Genomic DNA, 21,688 nt, shown 5'->3' with positions numbered 1-21,688 from the left:
CTGAATATAAGTCATAAATGTTGTTGTAGTGATAAAGGTAGTCAAAGACAAACAGTGAATGGAACAGATTATTGTGGATTTAACTTCCAAAATGTCTCAAATTTGGGAAGACATGATTGCATAATTCACCATTCAATATACTGTATGAAACACATAGAGGATCCATCTTTTTTACTGAAGCACAAGTTTACTACCTACAGTATCCTCATCCTACAGGTCCATAAATTGTTCAAATATTTTATTTGAATTTTATGTAATTTTTAAGAATATGAGCTAATAAGTTTTCCAAAGAAATTTCACCACAAGGTCCATTTAACTAGCTGCTCTGGAGCTTTTTGCTTTTGGCTTCCTTATAGCATTTTTCAGGGCACTTCAGGAACGTCTCGTACACATTGGCTTAAAAGATTAAAACTTGGCCTCTGAAGCAATAGGTAAAGTATGAGCTGTCAATCTCGAAAGCTCCAGAACAGCTACTAAATGGACCTTGTTTTGAGATTATTCTGTTAACTAGTGTTTCCAAGGTCAAGAAATAAACTTTCACTCTTAAAGGTGCTGTAGGTAGGATTGCAAAGATTCAGGACTTAGCCAAAAAATTTGAACATCGACAACTTCTCAGTCCCTCCCCCCTTTCCGCTAAAGCCCAAAACGTTCTCCTAAGCCCCTCCCCCCACAAGGGAGAATGAATGCGTGTGCATGAGCACCCCCTGGCCCTGATTGGTGCATCTGAACAGGGAGCTGTGGATTTTTGCAAATTGTACTATTTAGGTGGTGCCAGGAGCCAGCTTTTTTTTTAAATGACCTGCTTCATGTAGTTTTACTCGAACATAGGGTCAGTTTCAGCAAATATGACAGAAAGTTATTTTTATAAGGCTTACGTACTGCATCTTTGATGAACAATTTCATTTTATTTCTGGAAACTTTCACTTTTACTCCACTACTTTTCCTAAATAAAAAGTATACTTTTACTTCACTACATTTCCCCTAAGCGTCTTCGTTACTCATTACTTGCAAGAAATGTTTTTGTACGTCAGAGTCAAAGATTCTTCCTAACAAAAAAATTAAATTCTGTTTCTGTTTTACTCTTTGTTGATGTCAGACTTTGAATTTGATGTTTAAGAGGGTGCGGAAACCCCGAATATTATGCTTTACTATTAGGAAGCCACAACAAAGATCATAATCAAGGTTTTTCTTTACTTTTACTTCTAAAAATTAAGTACATATAATATCAGAAAAATACTTTTAATACTTAAGTAAAGTAAATGTCAGATACTTTAAGACTTTTACTCAAGTAATATTCTAAAAGGGGACGTTTTCTGGTAACATACTTATACTTTTACTCAAGTATTGTTTCCAAGTACTTTATAAGATATATATATATATATATATATATATATGTATAAGACTGGTCTTCACTCACCTCAATGAGGAAGAGGCTTGCTGCAGAGGTCGGGTGATGGTAGATGTACAAGGTGACCAGCACGCCGCCAACCATGACGAGCATCACCAGGAGGATGCCGAGGATCAGACCAGTGTGCAAAGGGTGTGTACCTGGCTTCCTGTCTACAGCACTGTCTGCAGGCAGCACTGAAAAACAAAAAAACAAAATAGCATGTTACAGGTTTTTATACAGAGATACAGATACATGTTTTTTTTTTTATTATACAGTGTCTTAATTGCAGAGATACTTTAGATGAAAGCATACACCAAAATTATGTTTTCCTGCTTCTGCTGCAGTTCTGTTGTTGAGCAGCAGGGGGCACTCATCATTCATCTATACCCTACTCTCTTACATGTACTAATATGCCTTAAAATTGACATACGGTACTTGTAGCCCAAATTTTGTTAAATGTCATCACATTGAAAAAGTCAGACATTTGATTTCAAAACTTAAAACAGTGACGCCGCAAATCCCAGTCAGCCGTGTACTGTATGTTTGAAAATATATACGTTCACATTCATGAGGATTTCATAGTGGGTTTTTTTCTGTCCTAGAGAACATTTCCTTCACTTTGAGAGCAAATTCAAGGTTCATGTTCAAACTGGGTCTTTAGTACTCTGTGGCATGATCATTCTGTGGTCTGTGGTCTTTAGGTATTCATGAGCATCTCTTCTCTCCTGCAAGTACAAGTTAAAGAGTTAATCCCAAACCAAGGTTAGCAGCAGTTGTTCCTGATAGGACGAAACAAACCTACATATGCTGATAAGAGAACTTCTGTAGCCTTCAGTCGTGGCAATGCAAACTGAAGAGACTGTATAGTGACTACATATTAAGTCTGTCCTTCAGTGAGCCTTAGAAGAAATCCTTTGTCTTTAAACCGTCGTCAGATTCATATCAGATTCTATCTATTCAGAGTCGACCCAGCAGGTGTTTTGAGAGTTCTTTTGAAGATGATGAAAAGGTCCTGTAACCTATTGGGAATATTCTTTTTCATCTATGGATGCAAAATGTTATCCCGACACAAAAAACGAGAATTTTTACCTGCAATTTGTCTGCTAGAAGAGCACACTGAATAAGAATAGAAGAACAAAATACAAAGAGAAAATGTTCTTAGTCCCAGCAGTGAAACTGATCAGCAGGGGAAAACTAATGAAGTGATTATGAAATGTCCTCACATCTTATCTCACACAGATTTATAGCAGGTTCATCCCAGATCTATTCACAAGGCTGCCCAATGGCTTTAATTAGCAACTATAGCCACCGCCGAGCTTGTCAGCCAACCAGCCTCTCCCCTGGCTCCCTGCCTCATTGATTTCCAGCACACAGAATAACCTGGTGGTAATCAAACCTGTCCAATGTGTGTGTGTGGACAGTCACTGTGAATGTGTAGGTCTGTAAGTCAGTGTAGCCATTATGTGCACTCCTTAACTGGAAATTCAAAAAAGGACAAAGTATGGATCATTTGGTGTGTTGAAAAATCACTCAACATAGTTTCACATTAAACAAAACAATTGATCACCTGCATTGCCCATAATCCGACTGAAAACTGTTTTCATAATGCCTTTTTGTGTCAAATAGTGTTATTCATGATAGCTCTCAGAGTTTACTGTCAGTCAGCCTTACACGTAGCAACTCAGGAGCCCTTCTTTTCAGAGAAAAACAACTTGGCAGTGACAATGACATTATGACATTCTCGCTATATAATCCTAAAAACATTGTGAGGTAGTTTTATTTTTCTCTTGTCTTCTCAGAAAGGCATTTTTCTTGTGTTTATCTGTCAGAGCTGAAGAGTCCAAGAGCCATCTCTTGGTCAGCTGGAAGCCCAAACAATGTGGCATGCTGTTAGTCTGGGGTGTTAGTAGGTTAGCAGGGGGCATGCGACTGAGAAGAGATGGAGACACAATGAGAAATCAACAGCCTTCCAGCTAAATAATCAGCGGGATGCTAGCGGAGACAGGTCTGCTCAGGGCCCTGGAGGAGCTCTGACTGACAGTTTTATCTGGATTCCTGTGAGCAGTACATTTACAAAAGGACAGCAGAGTCTATACTGGGTCAAAGTGGGTTGTTGAAAGACAGGACAGCGAAAAACACATATTTAATAAGTCTTCATGTCTGCTTTGTTTTGCCATTTGTGTGGCAATGCAGTTGAAAGTGCAATAAGAGTATCCAGTCATGCTAGCTGCCGTGTGAGGCTGTACTTTGGCACAATGGTGCTTTGAGCTAAATGCTAACACGTTGATGTTTAGCAGGTATAATGTTAACCACGTTCACCAGGTTAATTTTGCATGTAAGCATGCTGTCAATTGCTAATTATGTAAAGCTAAACAGCCAAGGCTGATGTAAATATCATATAATAACCCAAAAAACTAATTGGAAATGTAACCTTTTGGGGGTGCTAGAGAAAGATTCAGAGGATCACCAAAGTCAGTAGACTTCATCCTGTAGGCACCATCAACGTCTGCACAAAACTTAATTTTAGTCCATCCAATAGTAAGGTTGATAGTGCTGCGACCAATGATTATTGTCTTTGTCTTAACAATGATTAATGTACTGTATCAAGTATTTATTGGATCAATCAATTCATAGGGAAAATATCCTATTGCCCAAGGTGACAATTTCAAATTCTTTTGTCTGACCAAAAGTATAAAACCCAATGATATTTATAAGAAAGACAAAAATAAAATCCTCATAAGTGAAAGGCTAACCAGCATCAATCGACTAACTGTTGCAGCTCTAGTTGTTGAGATATTTCAGTGTAGCCCAACAGACATTGTCATCCATAGAGCCAAATATCCAAATATTCATAAGTTCATAATTATGGAAAAGTTTGGTAATATTTATCATTGTAGCACAATGCAGTCTGGACAAAGAAATGGCACGTTTCAAGCAAATTGCCCTGAATTCATTCTCCATTAGCGTTGTCCTTATGACTGCTAGAACCTGAGGAGACTGAGTAAGCACTAATGGGCAGCAGAGCTCTTAGAAGGCAATAAAATACATTAGAGCTTTTTAGAAAGGACAAATGAGACCAATGGAAACCCAGCCAAGCTGATCCTTTTTCAGCTCTGGAGCAAAACTGTTCTCTCACCTGGCTAATGTTTTTTTTTTAGGAAACTAACAATACAAAATGAGCAGACCTATAATTCAGAGTCTTTGTAAATGGTTGCTGAGGAGTGGCGGAGTTGAGAAAGGGCTCCTGTTGTTCCTTATCTCAGCACTTACTGTAGCTGTAACCACCTCATTGTTTCCTACCACAGTCAATGTCAGAGGACACCTTGGTGTAACTGAATGATATGAGAGCTAAACAACTGAAGACATCTTGGATCATCTAGGTCAACTGGCACGAAGAAGACACATTTTAAAACCACTCTAATCACTGTCTGGTCTATAAAACATGTATAAATACTAATAACATGTACTAACTACTATCTGTGAATGGGCAGTAGAAATTCATGCTTTTTATGTCTTCCACTTCTAACAGTATGATCATCCTGGTGCCTTCCTCCCAATTACCTTGAATACCATTATTGGCAGGTATGTGCTTAGATGCATGAAGCAAAAAATGGCCCGCAGAGAGATATTGTGTGTCACAGTGCCAGGCGGAGTAAGGAGAGACATGCAGCGTTTGTGTAATGAAAGTGTGATAGAAGCAGGCAAATTCCAATTCTCTCAGGCTGGAAACATATGAGAGGCTATCTCTGGAAAACTGATAGAGTTTGAGAGGTCATTTCGGAGTTTGGATGTTTTGCACATATTAGCGATTAAAGCATGTTGTGCTCAGTACATAAGAAAATGCTGAATTCTCAAGGTGCTGTGACAAATGTAGCATTAGTCACGTCAACCACAGTCAAATTATTTGTGGTAGTTTTATGTAATTTATGTGAATAATGCATCAATTAAAGAGTGATGTCTTAATGCAAGTGTTTTAATGCAAACATGCATTAAGTTGAACATTCAAAGAGCCAATGTATCTTCATGTTTATACAGCTACCGTTTTTTCTACCTCTGCCTTGCAGGAAAACAGCCATGTCTTACTGAAGAAATATCATATACATGGTTTTTCTGTTGCCTTTGTGACTTTATTTGCTACTTTTGGACACACAGCCTCTACTCTCCCTGGTCTTCCTCACACCGGTCCAGACACTATAATTGATCGCTGCAACCCACAAAGGACAGTTAAGCATTATAGTTGGACGAAGTTTATCAGCTGATTGAGCCACACATCCTCCAAAAAACTCAAAAAGCAATCAGGGACCAATACCTCAGTGGTAAAAACAGAAACAGGAGGCAGACAAATAAACATACCCAGCCATAAATACAACAGGGAGTAAAGGCACATAGCAACAACAACCGTTTTGGACGGCACAGCAGTGGAAGATAGAGACCTACCCTGGTTGTCTCTGAGATGCAGTGCGATCTTGGTATCATCTGTGAGGAGACAAAGAGAGAAAGATGTGAGCGTTCAGAAATAATAATCAATATTTCTCTTTGTAGTCTGTTTGTGAAGCTCTGACAATATAAGCAACTCCCCGAAGGTCCCAAATGAGATAAAGCTTCTTTCATTAGTGGACCATCTTCCTTTCAACATGAAATTTACTACACTTAAAATCTGATTAAAAATTAAAGCTTTGAATATAATGGTCCAGCATGCATAATTCAGCACATAAAAGCTGTCTGGGGTTAACTATACATGTGAAATATGGAAATGTAGCGTGACCCACTTCTCCTCGAAGGGTAGCAGGCATTTACGCACACCGATTCACATTATGCAAATTCAACACATACATTAACAGATATATTACACTGAACGATTTAATTCAAAAGGATTTCTATTTCAATTTTCAAAAGAATAAATGCAGCCACATTTGGGTGTTTAAAATGAATCATTAAATGAGATATTGTACTGTAAGAGACCGCATACAATTTTGTCCAAGTCAATTTGACACCAGAGGGTCATGAATATGGATCATCATCATTGGTTAATCGAAATAGAAGCCTTTAAATCTGTTTTAGCCAGTAGAGTATAACACAACACCACTATGTGTCTGTTTATTTCACAAAAATATGTATATTCATAACTGTGTTCAGATTTATACCAGAGCTGAGAGAGAGGTGACATCTACTCTAGATGTTTTTACTCTGGAAATTGTCTATTATGCTTCATTTTCTATTTTTAATTATTTTCTACTGCCATTCATACTCCTCATACATATACGAGTTAAGTTTCCCACAAATTGTGCAAAATAACACAATATTTGAACAATGTACCAAAATTCCTCTAATATTAAATCATAATTTGTACCTTTAAAAGGTCTTCATAAAAGACTATGTAACAGTTTCTAGTCATGGTGGAGATGACTAGTGGAAATACAACAGGAGGTTTTACAGGGTTTACTTGGCTATTTGTATGATTTTTCTTCAAAAACTTGAGGAGTATGTTCCGATGAATGCAAAGTTAATCCAAAATATTTAAAAACAGATAAATACAAATTAAAAAACTGCCCTAATGTGGCATGTACTTATGAAACGGTCTCTAACTTCAGCTCATGACTATGTATATAATGGGAGGAGGCCCACATGAATGTAAAGATGGTCTAAAAAAATGATGAAGATATTGACAAGTATGGGCCATAACTCACTGGGAGCATATAGCATAATTTAAAAAAGGGGGTTGTACATGCAGATGCAAGTGGAAATTGTGTTTATAGAAAAAATGGGAAAGCTCTTCTTAAAATCTGTAAAGCTTTCTTGACCGTTATGCATGCACTATTGAGACAATCCCTAACTTCAACAAGACATCAACATTAGACCATGAGGTAAAAATAACACCTAAGCAACATCAGTCCTTCACTGCACAACAAATCTGTTGGAAAACTGTTTAAAAGACATGTTTCTGTTATTTAGCCTTTCCTCATTGACATACAGTTCAACAGCACCACAAACTACAGCCTTGATAATGATCATACAGTTGAATTAACACTTCTCTAAAACAGTTTCAACAATAAGTGAACATTACCTTCAAGGAGGTGAGATTTATAGCAGGACTGTTGTATTATACTGCATTAGTTTTACCTGGCACCTGAGCAGGCATATCAACTTTAGTTAAAATATAAATAGAGAGTGATTAAAACTCTCCATGTTGGGGTTTCTCACAGCCAAACACACCTCCACCCACACAGACATAGTTCTCTTTATGTCTCTTTTCCTTCATCTCACTCTCTCGTCCACCATGAGCCACCCAGCCAGCTCTCCAACCTGACTTTTGACCCCTGTAACTGAAGAGACAGGCACGAGCTGGGGAAACCGATCCTCTGTACGTGTCAGAAAGTGCAAGGAGTTTCTTTGCGTAGCTACACAACAAATACCGCAGAATGACCTCTTGACCTCCTGCACACACACACACACACACACACACACACACACACGCACACACACACACAAATACAGTCACACACATGTAAACCAAACACATTTTAGTCCTCTCAACACACCCTGGTTTGATCTGTAGGATTATGCGTCGTGTTTTGCCTCACAGATGGACAGTTTTCACACTGCATCCATCCTCATCACAGCAGTCCATACAGCACCTCAACTGCGATGAAGTGTCCATTTAAACTCAGCCCCCACAAGATGATTAATGGGGGTGTGATGGAGAAAATTTTGGCTACTCCCTCATTTAGCGATGAAAGTAAATGCCTTTCTGTGAGAATTAAATAATGGATAACCCAGGCTTGAATGTAGAAAACCTTAAAACAACTCAACAATAGATAAAAAAAAAAAAACCATCAACGAGATAGGAACAGAGTGAAATAACACTGCAGGCGCTGTACTACAAAAGATTCTCAACCTAAAGTTATTAAGTCTCTTTAAAAAATGACATTTTTAGGACAATTTTTAAGAATCTAGTTGTTTTGGAAAAATTGGACTTTAAAACCTAAAAGTCAGTAAGTTAATGTAATAGCACTTTGCTTTATAGTAATTACAAAGGAACAGGGAAGGGAAAAAAGAAATTAGAGGAGGTGGACAGGATGAAAAATATCAATAAACCAAATATTAACCACAAATATTAAATTACCACATTGAGCAATTACCAAAGGAAGCACGTTTTTAAGGAATAACAACCCAAAAGCACGATCACCTTTCATTTTTAGTTTGTAACTGAGCACAGACAAGGTCAAAGCCTTAACTTAGTCCCTTGCTGAGGGACCATGAAGATGGATTGTTTGCAGTGTGCCATGAGCTAAAACAGTGATTCATATGCTTTATGTCATGACGTCAAAAAAATCCTTCATTCCAACAGTTAAGTCTGAGGATATTTTATATTTTAAATCTCACAGGAAGACCAAAACCAACACTGAACTCGTCCCACTATACGATATATATATCCTATTCGATATATACAGTATATCCTATTCCTCCATTGTTGTCTAAAAACACATAACTGAGCCACACACTGTTGCACAATGTGGCATGTTCCTTCATTATGATGAACACGGGCACTGGCCCACATTCAACTTCCTGCTGCCAAATATGTATTAATCCACCGCTGAAAAAAGTCCCCAACAAATACACTATTTCCTCCTGTTTATGTGACATTTGCTAAAAACTACAGTGCCCAGTTGTTTTAGATTTTAGAAAATTACTGAGCCTCTTTAGCAATGAAACCATGTACATTCATGACCGTTTTTTTAAGATTCATGTCTTCAGTGGAGATGAATGGGCTTCAGGGCTGGGAGCCAAATTAAGTGTTAAGATTAAAGGTGCCGTAGGTAGGATTGCGAAGATCCAGGACTTAGCTAAAAAATTTCAACATCGACAACTTCTCAGTCCCTCCCCCCTTTCTGCTAAAGCCCAAAATGGTCTCCGAAACCCGTCCCCCCACAAGGGAGAATGAATGCATGTGCATGAACAGTGATTGACACGCAGTTAGACACCCCCCAAATCGCACTACAGGCTGTAGGTGGTGCCAGAGGAGCCAGATTTTTTTTAATTTTTCTATTACCTGCTTCATGTAGTTCTACTCGAACATAGGGTCCGTTTCAGCAAATATGACAGAAAGTTATTTTTATAAGTCTTACCTACTGCACCTTTAATGCATTGTTGGTTGTGGTTGGTTTATATGGGATTAGTTGACAATTGTAAAAAAACATAACACCATGAAAATGACAATTAAATTTGCACATATTTTTGCATTTTGCTACTTCCTTTACAGCCATATTTACCATATTTATCCTGTAAGACATGTCAGACACATTTCTATCCATTTGTGATGGACAATAAAGCTTTTCTGAGTATGAATCCTACTGTATCTGACAGATACACAGTTGAAGCCATATGTCATTCAGAGGCTCACCTACTCTACAGATGTTCTTAAAAGGCTGCAGCAATTTCATCACGAGGATAAGAGTGGATGTCTGAAATGATTTGTTGTCAATCAGTTCAATGTGATGTGTGCCCATTGTGCATCCCAGACATCACATACAATTAATACAAGACGAGCACGGGAGAAGACAAGACATACATTACAGTGCGTGTGCTTTTGGTATTTGGATATTTTTTGGGATATTTACACAGTGTTTGATATGATGACAGTAGGTGAGTAAGTGGCTCTCTCCTATCATTTTAAATCAGTACCACCACATCTGGAGCTGATTAAAATAAATTACCTGCTTACTTAAATAAATTGCACAATAGTCATAAAAAGGGAAAATTGGCACAATAAATCCAGCCAACTTGTAACTCTTGCACCTCTAGAGAGAAGTAAAAAAAATGTAAGTAAACAAACTTTGAAGGACACCTTGGCCGTTTTCCTATCATCAGCAGAAGAATCCAGTCGGCTCCTTTCAAAGAGGATTTGCTTAGATACGTAACTCTGAGATTATGCTGCATTGTGGTTTGGGTTAGCCTCATGTGAAGCCTCGTGAATCATGTACAAAATCCCTGCAATATCAAAGGAAGACACCCTCAAACTGCTGGGAAATATTGTTAGTGAGGATGAAAGATTAAATATTTTATCCTTTTCTACTGTAAATGTCATGTTTGAAAACCCTTTTTTGATTAAAATTTTTATACAAAAACACTATCTCCTATACACAAATATTATATGTGCAAACATGCAACGCAAGCTACTTTAACATTATTATTTCCTTCTCACTAACTATTCATAGTCAGATTTGTTTTAGCTATATCTGTTAGCACAACACTGGTGTTATTTCATATTTTTGTTGTTGTCAACAAACCAACCTGCTATTTTGTGTACAGTATTTTACTTTGTTTAGGCTATATGACTTCTGAATTGCAAACCTTTTGCACTTTAAGCTATACTATTGTACATGTTTATGATACTTATGATACATATTTTAATATGTTCTTATGTACAGTATTATAGTTTTTTTGTATTATTAAAAGTTTCAGTGGCAGATTAATACACAGTTGGTGGGTATTTCCGGCAGCAGGAAGGTGGATGTGGGATAAACTATAGTGCCCAAGCTAGCCACTATACTAGCTGTCAGAAGCTAATGTGTTGCTAATACATCTATAACTGTTAAATTACTGTTGGGTTTTTACTCTTTCACTGTAGATACTTTGTAAGATGAAGTCCTTACCAGACTTATCTTTTAAAGTATTTTTAAAAATCTGTATGTTTTACTGATCTGTAACTTCAGCCATATTCACTCCAGCCTTACAGGAATATAGGTCCAACCAAACAAATGTTATATATCTGTACAATTCCTTTTTAACTTTATAGCCTCTGTTCAGTGTTTTAGATTTTTTATTTTTCACTAAAAAGCCACAGTAATGGAACCCGACTAGAAAGAGCCCTCAAATGTAAAATAAGACCTTGAAAGCGAGAGAAAGAACACAGGTAATAACAAGGTACAGCTTCCAAACGACCTCAATATCTGGATCAGATTGAGCCAATTTCACTAAACTCCAAAATGATTGTAAAGTCACTTTCCACTTAGTGTGACAAAAGCCAGCGCTCAATCTAATTTCCTATGAAACGTTTAGCCTTCAAAAATGAAAATTGGTCTTTGTTCGTCAGAATTAACCTGAAAAACGATTAAAAAGAACAATAACAGGATAAGAATATGTTTGATACGTCAACAGATCCATCATCAGAAAAGGAATAAAAGGTTTCTGAAAATAAAGATTGATGGCGAACCAGCAGAGCTGAACAACATGATCACAGGTTTGTGTGGGTGCATCTACTTTGGAGCGATTGGTCCTAATTCAAACTGCATTGTTTAAAAGTTGGAACAAACACAGCTGCTGTGCCTTGCACCACTGCCTGCCATCTGGAATGAATTTTGTGTGTGTTGAGCTACAGTAGGCCTACATATTTATGCATTTTCTAAGATAGAAAAGTGTCTTGCTCATGTTATAAAAGAGGAAACACATCAATACCAATAAAGAACAGTTCCAGCAAATGCACTTCATTTAAAATCTTGCCAGACCAGAGCATCCATCACTACCTGAAGGAAAGCTCTGGGCTTCTAAACAACATGCGCCGTGGCATCGTTCCAGCTCCTTTCCACTTTACCTTCAGTGGGGACGCTGGTGGGAGGGTGGGAGGTGGAGGGTGTGTCCCTGGCAGTGGCCTCTTTGCTCCTGGATGTTGTTTTTGGGGCAATTGTGGTGGTAAAGGGGTAGACATACGTGGTGTCAATGATGTCACACATCTTGTCCTTGGTCTGAAAGACGAGATATGTTGTCATGGCTGTGTGCTAAGAGAAATAGTGTGTGTGTGTGTGTGTGCATACTGCAGCAATGGATTGATCTACCAGGCAGCTCCAAACACACACACACACACACACACACACACACACACATATGTATTTTATCATTAGCAAGCAAGACAAAGAAACATCTAATCACTATCACGTTCAAGTCAACCTTGATTGCTCACCTCATCTGGGCAGCTGTTGTCCACCCAGTCCTGCCGATGGCGATCAAAGCCACTGGAACATCTGACAGAAGAGGAAACAACTGTCAGTCAAATCTTTAGTCTAATAAAAGAGGTTTAGTATTGCACTTCTATAAAGTTGGGGGACTTGTATGTTATCTCACTGCTTCCACACTGCTGTGTTTTAGTGTTTTAACTCAACTTAATTTTACTTCATATCACTGTGTGTGTACTATTGTGAAATGTTAAAGTTGATGTGACTATTATATAGGGTGACACTAATCAATTTTGTGTCTGTATGCAGGACAATATGGAGGAAAGCATCTGTGTATAATATCAAGATGAGGAAGGAGGGTGGTCAGTTGTGAGATTTCTTGGTTGAGAGTGGATGGACGGCACTATTTTCTTTTTCTGTTTTATTATAATTTTCTTCTTTTTAATTTTTCTTTTAAATTAATTTAATTTTTTACTATTTTTATTGTATTCTCTTCATGTCTATCGTTGCACTATTTATATGATAGCAAAATGTATAACTTTTATAATTGTTTCTGTTAAGCTCCTACTCATTAAACCCTCCCTGTGCTGTTAACACTCAAGTCTTTAAACTCCTCACACCCAGTTTTTAATGCAAAGTTTCTTTTCTTTTCCTCTCTACCTCTTCATTTAACAGTGGAGATTTGATAGTTGAGAAGAAACACAGGAAGAGAGAACATCTTAAACACTTGGCATGGCAATGCAGGCTTTCTGTTCAAAGTATCGAGCTCCTTCAGAGGAGACATTACACAACTGTTTTCAATCGGTGAGTCGAAGTGTATATTTCATGTATTGTGTTTGTTTCTGTTTGGCATATGTACAGGCTGTAAAAACAAATCTCCCATCATGACAATAAACTTTAACAAATGTTCACCATCATAAGAGTTACAGACATTATTATGATCATTTTATATAATAACAGGTTTTTCTTCTCTGAATCAAGCTGAGAAGCAAACATCTGCACCTCCTCTGCCTTTTTTTTCTTTTTCTTTTACAATATGAAGACGTGGGATCTGTAAGGGGGAAGTTGAATGGGTCATGAGGCCTTGGGATAAGGGTGCTGCTGAGTAATAACCTCAAAAGGCAGACAGCCATCGAGGCGGCAACGACTAATCCTCCATGCTGTAAACGGATCAAAATTATAAATCGCCCACTGGTGAACACGCCATTATTCTGTCTAGGCCCACAAACTGTATCCTGTCTGGAAGGAAAAGTTAGTATGCAAAGCAGTAAACCCACTCACACTGTGTTCGGTCAAAGTGAAGTTGAAAAGCTTTCTGCAAATGATTTGCCACTGCAGGTGGGAGATGTATGGAAAAATGCACACAAATGAAAACAACCTATGACCGACTTACAATGCAGTAACGCAGCGGTTTAATGCCAGCAATGGTATCTGTGCTTTGTTCTGCGAGGACAATATGAGTCCAGTAGAGTTTTAGACATCCCCAGCAGGCCCCATTTCTCGAGTGAACATATTGTTATGGTAATGGCTTTATGTGAAGGAGTCCATTTTTATCTTCCTACCTCTCTAATCATCCCATTCCTATTATTACCCCCCCACCACCACCCCCACCACCCCCAAAATTCTGCTACATCTGTTCAATCAGGCGAGACAGATGCCCCCACTTTTCCCCAACTGCTAAGAGGGAGGAGAGGGAAGCAAAATGAGACACAATATTACCGAGCAGGTCTAACTTGTCCCTATGTGGAGCTTGTGTTTTGTTTTATCTCAATGGCATCCATCGCAGCAAGTTGCCATCTAGCGCAGTGAGCCACGCTGCTTTTAATTAGAAATGGGCCGAGGTGCTTCATTTGAATATCAATGAACCCATGAGGGAGAACATTTCTCTTTAGCTTTCCAACATTCACAGCAGGATGGATAGATTATATTATTGGGTTTCATTCCCACTTCTTGAGACACCATCTCAAATTCATGGAAGTCATGCATTCTTTTCATTTAATTTCTTTTTGTTTATTTAACAGGGGCCATGCACAGCACAAATCTTGCACTAGCACTATATAGCTATCTGCGGTCCCTGGGCTGGAACGTATTAAAAAAACAATACAGTACAACTACATATAACATACTGTATAATAACAATTCAAATGCAAAACAGTTTGCAATATTTACAAACAGTACATCACATATAAAACATCTTACAAAAATGTTTGACTATATACATAGTCTCATGGTTGGTTGGTTCCATACAAATGTTTACATCAGTGATCACATTAATGATTTGTCTTGAGCCATGTTTTAAGTGTTGTTTTTGAAATACTAAAGCTTATGCATTCTCTGATATGGGTGGGAAATGAGCTGCTGCTCTGACTGCAAATGCTGATTGTCCGAAAGCAGTTTTCCTAAATTTATCCGAGCAGTCACCCGTGGCTGATGCCCTGGTCTCCCTAGTATTGTGTCTGCAAAATGACACACATTGATTAAGCAGTGGTGGCCTAAGACCATGAATTAATTTATACATTAGGCACATATCTGCTTAACAAAGGAAACTAAAGGTAAATAAATTATACTTTTGAATGATGGTACAATGATGGTAGATTCTTGTTTTTTCTTTTTGGAGAATTTTCACTGATTGTAAAGAGTGTATAATGGTTTTAGCGTAGTCACGTCTGCTTTTGACCAGCTTGTGGCACAGTAAGATAAATGTGAGAAAATCATTGAGTGCATAAAGAGTTTAGCAGAAGCTAGAGGCTGTTGGTGTCTAATATGTCTAAAGTTCATTAGACTAGCTCTGACACTTCTGATTTTGTATATGTTTTTTATTTATTTAAGTGAGAATCAGTGATTATGCCTAGATACTTAAAGTTCTCAACAATATTGATTACCTCTCCTTGAACCAGGATATCAGGTTGATGTGTGTTCTTTCTATTGATAGAAAAATACATGCCCACAGTATTGCCATGTTATGACTAAGTCAACAGTGAGTTAACCAGTCTGATACTTTGTTCAACGCTGCAGTAAGATTTGAAGCAGCTTGTTCTCTTGTTTTAGCATGGGTGTAAATAACTGTCTGCATACATTTGGATGTGGAAATCTTTTTTTTTTTTTTAGCAAAAACCATTGAATGTATTTACATTCTGTATTTGCCTCTATATACAGCAGTTTTCAATGTTAGTGGCAGAGTCCGCCATCCAATTCACAGACAAACAAAGCATGTATCACATTGATATCTCCCTCAATGTTTATTGTGTTTATTGTTCACTCTCCTACAGCTGTATTAGAGCTTTCAGCTTACAACTGGTGAAACACGGGGTGTCACCAAATCTACCAAATCTCCCTCTCATCAAGTCCTTAAAGCTATAGTGCGTAGTTTCTGTCTCCCCCATGAGGAATTCTAAGTAATGACAACAACACTGTCGTTGCATCCATATGACAAAAGCTTTTCTGTAATCGCGTGCCATCCCCACCCATTCTCCACGCAGTTGCTTGTAACCAAAGAGGACACAGAGGATTAAAAACACAACTCTTCAGAAGAGGTAATTATCTTCACTCTGGTTTTTGCGCCTGAAAGTCGCCGGACGACATCATTTTCTAGACTTAGCAATACTGGGAAATAGAGAGTTTTCTGGAGCTGATAATTAGCTATGTATCAACTCATTTGGCAATGGCTTGAATGTAGCGGACGTTTATTTATGTAAAAAAGTTATGCAATAAAGCTTTAACGTTTTATTTTCTCAGGAAAATAGTTAAACAAAATCCATTGGTGTAGTGGGTGTAATGAGTATTTTTTACATTATTGCATTATTAGATTTACTTAAGTAAATAAACTGAATACTTTTTTCATCCTTTATTTCAATCTCTGATGAGATTGTGATTACACCATTTCTGAAGATAAAAGTATGCAATAACAATTTCCTCGGAGACTAAGACATATTAAATCCCAATATTTGTCTCCTTAACAGCCATTCATTTTATTTATATTGCGTTTGTGATGCTCACCAGCTGTTTTCTTTTGGTAAACAAATCCCTTCAGTTCCTCTAAACACACAGGCTACACACTTATGGCCCACTGTGGATCTACTGCTTTATTAACCTGCTTCAGTACCGGCGGCACACATGTGCCACAACAAACTGATTTAGTTCAGAAGTTAACTAGAGATAGGTGCTGTGCTCTCACCTTCCCAGCATTTCACTGTGCGAGAAGTTCATTTGGGTTGTTCTCTTAAAATGTCAGCGCCTTTCATTAACCCGGGAGCCAACAAGGCTGCCACTGGTTTTAATTAGCGCATGCTTAGAGCATGTTTGCCTTTTTCAAAGGAAGTGGCTGAAGGATACAAAGGGCAGAGTAAGGCTGAACAGTCATACATTAACACAGTTAGAAAGCTAATTAAAATGCAGCTTAATGAGATTACTGCTAGAGGCATTCAGTATCTATCCACAGTGTCATAAATTGCTGAGAGGGAAAACATTTCTTCATGTTGCTGTGTAGTACATTTGTTTATCTCTGTTAAAGGCAGAAGCATTAAGATGCAAAGCAAAGGGGAAGTCAAATTCAAAGTAAGTCCTGTATAACAATAAATCTCAATGGACAGAGCAGAAGTGCTGCACTTCGCAGTCAACCACATTACTAAGAGAATAAAGTATGAGTCCAAAATAAAAGAGTGGCAGATTAATATTTGATGCATGCATTCAAAATGCAGCTGCACACAAAAGAGACAAGACAGTGGCTGCCCCGAGTTTGACTGTAGGAACCCCAACAACAACCTCCAAAAACACATTAAAATTCACACATTTATCAGGACAGTAAACATCTTTTGACTTGTAAGTTGAAAATTTCTTAACTTTCAGTCTGTGCATGATAACACAACTCTACTGTCTCCATAATGTATTTATCCTGTCTGTCATTTTAACTCAAACTTTTTCCATCCAACAAAACAAAAAAACCCACCTCAGCTCACATTTCAGCTGTCAGGACATTCTGGGGAGGAAAGCTAACACTTCTTTAGCAGCTCAAATATTTACTTTTGTTTGAAGTGCAGGGAGACGGGAAGGATAAGATAAAAAGTGGAGCAGAGGTTGACAGAACAGATGTGAGTCGACTGAATGTTAAAACGAGCTGCTATCTCATCTAAATGGTACAACAACATTCCCATTCACTGACTGCAATGGCAGCAGAGATACTGTAGACAGCTTTGTGGTAATGTTTCATCATTCATACTGTATCAAGTCTGTGGACTGTGTGTACTCCAGATGGGTTGTGTTTTACATTGAAATATGCAAACCACCAACAAAACATAAGTTTAACCTTGACCAAATTAAAGTTATTAGCCCTGAACATTTTTCATGATAATTTTTTTTTCCACTTGGGCACATTCAGTGTGTTTTTTAAAATTGTGTCCACAACATGTGTTGCTATATTTGTAACTAACCTATTTCAGATTGGTTCAGCTGATTGTTCTTGAGCATCTACTGTATTATCGCTGAATTGTATTTGGACAATGTAAAAGTTTGAATTATATTACAGAAATGTAAACTGCTATATTCACCAATGCTACAAATGGCAAGATTTTTAAAGAGGGATGATTTCATGATCATAAATGCTTGCAGCTGGATAGAGATGTTGGATGAATTTTTTAAAGTATTTGTTTGTATAAGGAATTTATATGCAGAATTTACGTTTGTACCAAAACATTTATTTTAATATGAAAGTCTTATGGATTAGAATTCATATCCCAAAAAATAAACCTAACCTTCTTTAAAAAAAAAAAAAAGGCAGTTGTGCATGGATTATGTACAACTGAAATGTTCAATCAAACAGTCGTTTCAGTAATGTTTTTAAGCATGACAAGAATGCTCCAATTCCATCTCATTTGCTGCTTGTCACAGTTTTCTTTAGTTTTTGTACAGTTTGTCGGGATTTCGGAGATGTCATTTTTTTAACTACTTTTTGACATTTTATAGACTAAATCATCTGCAGGTTAGCTGATAATGACAATAATGGTTAGTTGCAACCCTGGTGAGAATGTGTTGGGAGGAGAGGAGTAAAAGGATTTACTGGTGAATCCTTTGAGAGTAAAAGTGTTCAAAGGTCCAACCTGTTGAGCCGATGGCACCAGCTGCAGTTGAAGTTGATTTGTGAGGAGATGCACGCGCTACAGCTGGTGAACTGGAGACAGGCTGGAGAGGAGAAAGATCAAATCTCAAACAATTTACACAATCAATAGCCTAATTGACATACAGCCAAGGAAAAGGTCGACAGTAAATGCCTCATTATGATAAAGAATCCCTCAAATAACACTCTGACTGAGCCAAAAGCTGTTCCACTAAAGTCTTCTTACTTGGTAAAGGCATCATTTCCACGGCTGTAGAATTGGTGATCTTCGTCTTTGTCAGCTCCACGCGGTGGTACTCGTAGATCGTCCTCCGCCTAACGTCTATATTATGGAAAAAGAAGGAGACAGTGTGAGAGTGAGAGTGAGAGGCGCAAACAAACCATCACAAATCTCCTACCCAGAGATAAATAAAACTGGGACAAATGGCCCCTGAAGATGGAGGAAAGACAGCAGGAGGCAGAATCAGGTCATATGGGATGCTACCACTGCACTTTATTTTCTCCCTCTCTTTGTTCCCAAACGTCAGCCCACAATCTGGCAATGGACAGTAGCAATTTCCCCTGGGAGCTGATATCAATCAGACCATGTTGAAAGGCCGCCTTCCCAGTCATCTATAACAGCAAGTCATTAGCCCGGGAAAGATGGATCAATTGATTAGATACATCACTGACTCTCACTGGATTCTGTGCCGTGTAACTCATACAGGCCATGGTATAAGGCTTGCTTTTGCTGGCCATGCATCTTCACTCCCATAAGTGGAAATGGAAAAAGAGATTGAAATATAGCATTTATTAGAGTCAAAAAGGCTCTTATATCCTGCATAGTATCTAAACAGATCTGATAATAACTCCTTGGTGCTGCTAACACAGTGGATAATCTAAAGGGTGAGGCTATTTGCACCCCTGGTACAATTAGCAGTGTATACTATTTGCACCCCTGGTACAATTAGCAGTGTATGCTATTTGTACCCTGGTGCAATTAGAAGTGCAATTCGTACCCTGGTGCAATTAGAAATGAATGCTATTAGTACCCTGCCGGTGCACACAGCAATGTCTTCTATTAATACCCTATCTGGTACAAATATCAATGTATGCTATTTGCACCCCTGTGCATTTACAGTACCTTGGCATATATTTACACACAGTTATCCATACTACTCATGTATTACACCTTTTTGGAATATTATCGCCCTGACATTCTTACCCTAACCATAACCAATCCCACTCCGTTTGCCTAAACCTAACCAACCCAACCAGAGCAGGCATATTCATGAGTCTTCTCCTACCACCCTGCAAAAAAAAATAAAAAATTCGCGTTCGCGGGTCCTGACTTGCGCAATTGCATGGGAATTATTCAATCCTAATTTAAAAAAAAAAGAGCACCACACAGGGGGATCGAACTCCTCGAACATACCCAAGGTCAGTGTACTAACCACTCACCTAGCAGTTTTTTCAGAAAGTTGAACAACTGTTTACGACTTGGTTTCTTCAAGCGTCGGTTGCTAGGTAACCATACTGTATACAATAAAAAAGAGACTTTCACTGAAGACAGAAAGCGCAACTGTAGCCTAATATCCATTTTCTGCTAGAAATTCAATTGTTATAAACTTTAGAGACAAAACTTTCCTAATATGCCAGTTTCTGCGGTCATGGAAGATGAACGTCCACCATGATTTCGGTGCACGCGAGCAACGTTTTTTTGTTGTTACGTCACAGGGTGTAAATAGCTCAGCTGTGTGGCCGAGGCTATTCGTACCGGGGCTGCAAATAGACACTCCGTAATCCGTAATCTAAACCCTTATTGGATTGTTATGTGACTTTCTATGCAGGCCTGTGCTCCAGGAATGAAACAGTACATCTGTAGAATAAATCACTGAGATACACTGCAACGTGCAACATGGCATTACTCAACACACGACATTTTCTATAGTACTTGCTTGACCACTGAACTACAAAATTGAAATTCAATACAATGGACTATGGTGTATCATGATGTCTCAGAGTATTATCATATTCTGAAACAGTTTTAAAGTTAAAGGAATAGTTTGACATTTTGGAATAAAGCTCATTCCCTTAGTAAGATGAGAAGATCAATAGCACTTTGGTGTCTGTCCAGTAAATATGAAGCTGCAGCCACGAGACGGTTAGCCTAGAATAAAGACTGGAAAACAGGAGGAAACAGTAAGCAATGCTCTGTCCAAAGGTTTAAAAAATCTTCTTACCAGCACCTGTAAAGCTCACTCATTAATGTTACTTGTCATATTTGTTTTGCTGTATGTATTTAATAACAATGTATCGACAATGTATTAGTTTATACAGGTTTAAGGACAAGAAAGCAAATTGAGAGTATTTCCCAAAATGTTAAACCATTCCTTTAACTCTATTGGAGGTTACTTTCTTTGCTTGGTTGAAAGAACAGTTGGCTGCGCTGGCTGCAGTGTTGTTCTTCTCATGTGATAGGATGTTGTTTCCCTGCAGACCTGCTTGGTTTGATTAAACACAAGAGAAGTGATCAAAGCAGCAAATGAGAGCCAGCTCAGTCTAACCTGAGAATAAGACCTCCCTTCCTTTCCCCTCCTCTCCTCTCTTCCCATGGTGCCTCACTTCCTCTTGCCTCTAGCAAGGGGATTATCAGGTGCCTAATGACATGGTGGGGGCCAGAGGAAGGTCAGTTCCCAGGCCTGAGGCTGCTGATGTGTGGGCAGACTATACAGCCTCGCCAGCCTCTGGTTTGTAGGTGGAAGGAAACCGCAAATCAGATCAATTTCTCAGCCACAACATAAACAACGCCTGTTGAGGATTTAGCTACCTTCCGCTGATGCCATCAAACGAAGGTAGATTTGCAAAAGTGTGTCATAGAGAGAAAACACTTGCCCATATAATTGCACTCTTAAGCTATACCATATAATGGGAAAATGCCTGTGTTTACATACTTGATTAAAGCACAACACCAAGCAGCCTCTTATTATTGCCTATTCATCCATATAGAAGAACTGCATGGAAATCAATGCAAATGTGATGTGAACACATTGAGTTAAAGATCAATGGAGAAATGGCAGTCTCGCACTGCCTGCTCATCAGACAGCGCTCTGGCTGTTTGTACTGTTGCACAAAATATCACAATGTGTTCAATTGACCTCTTTAACCTCGTGATTAAACTCTTGGCTCGTTGATATCGCCAATACATTATATCCCAACATTTATTCTTAAGCAGACATCAGCTGTGAAAAACCTGACAAT

General features: G+C 38.3%; 1 protein-coding gene across 1 annotated transcript in view; it reads right to left on the bottom strand.

Moving 5' to 3' along the window:
* The window catches only part of plxdc2b (plexin domain containing 2b), a 100,403-nt gene that overhangs the window by 5,328 nt on the left and 73,387 nt on the right, over positions 1 to 21,688 (bottom strand). Inside the window, exons 8-13 of the mRNA XM_028569406.1 lie at positions 18,675 to 18,770; positions 18,432 to 18,513; positions 12,348 to 12,408; positions 11,982 to 12,132; positions 5,828 to 5,866; positions 1,418 to 1,584 (exon numbers count right to left, since the gene is read on the bottom strand). Coding sequence (XP_028425207.1) covers positions 1,418 to 1,584; positions 5,828 to 5,866; positions 11,982 to 12,132; positions 12,348 to 12,408; positions 18,432 to 18,513; positions 18,675 to 18,770 — 596 coding nt within the window. The remainder of the gene's footprint in view (positions 1 to 1,417; positions 1,585 to 5,827; positions 5,867 to 11,981; positions 12,133 to 12,347; positions 12,409 to 18,431; positions 18,514 to 18,674; positions 18,771 to 21,688) is intronic.

Source organism: Perca flavescens, chromosome 22 (genome assembly GCF_004354835.1).
Source record: "Perca flavescens isolate YP-PL-M2 chromosome 22, PFLA_1.0, whole genome shotgun sequence".
NCBI lineage: Eukaryota > Metazoa > Chordata > Actinopteri > Perciformes > Percidae > Perca > Perca flavescens.
Note: the sequence above shows the minus strand (reverse complement) of the source record. Positions and strands in the feature narration are given on the sequence as shown.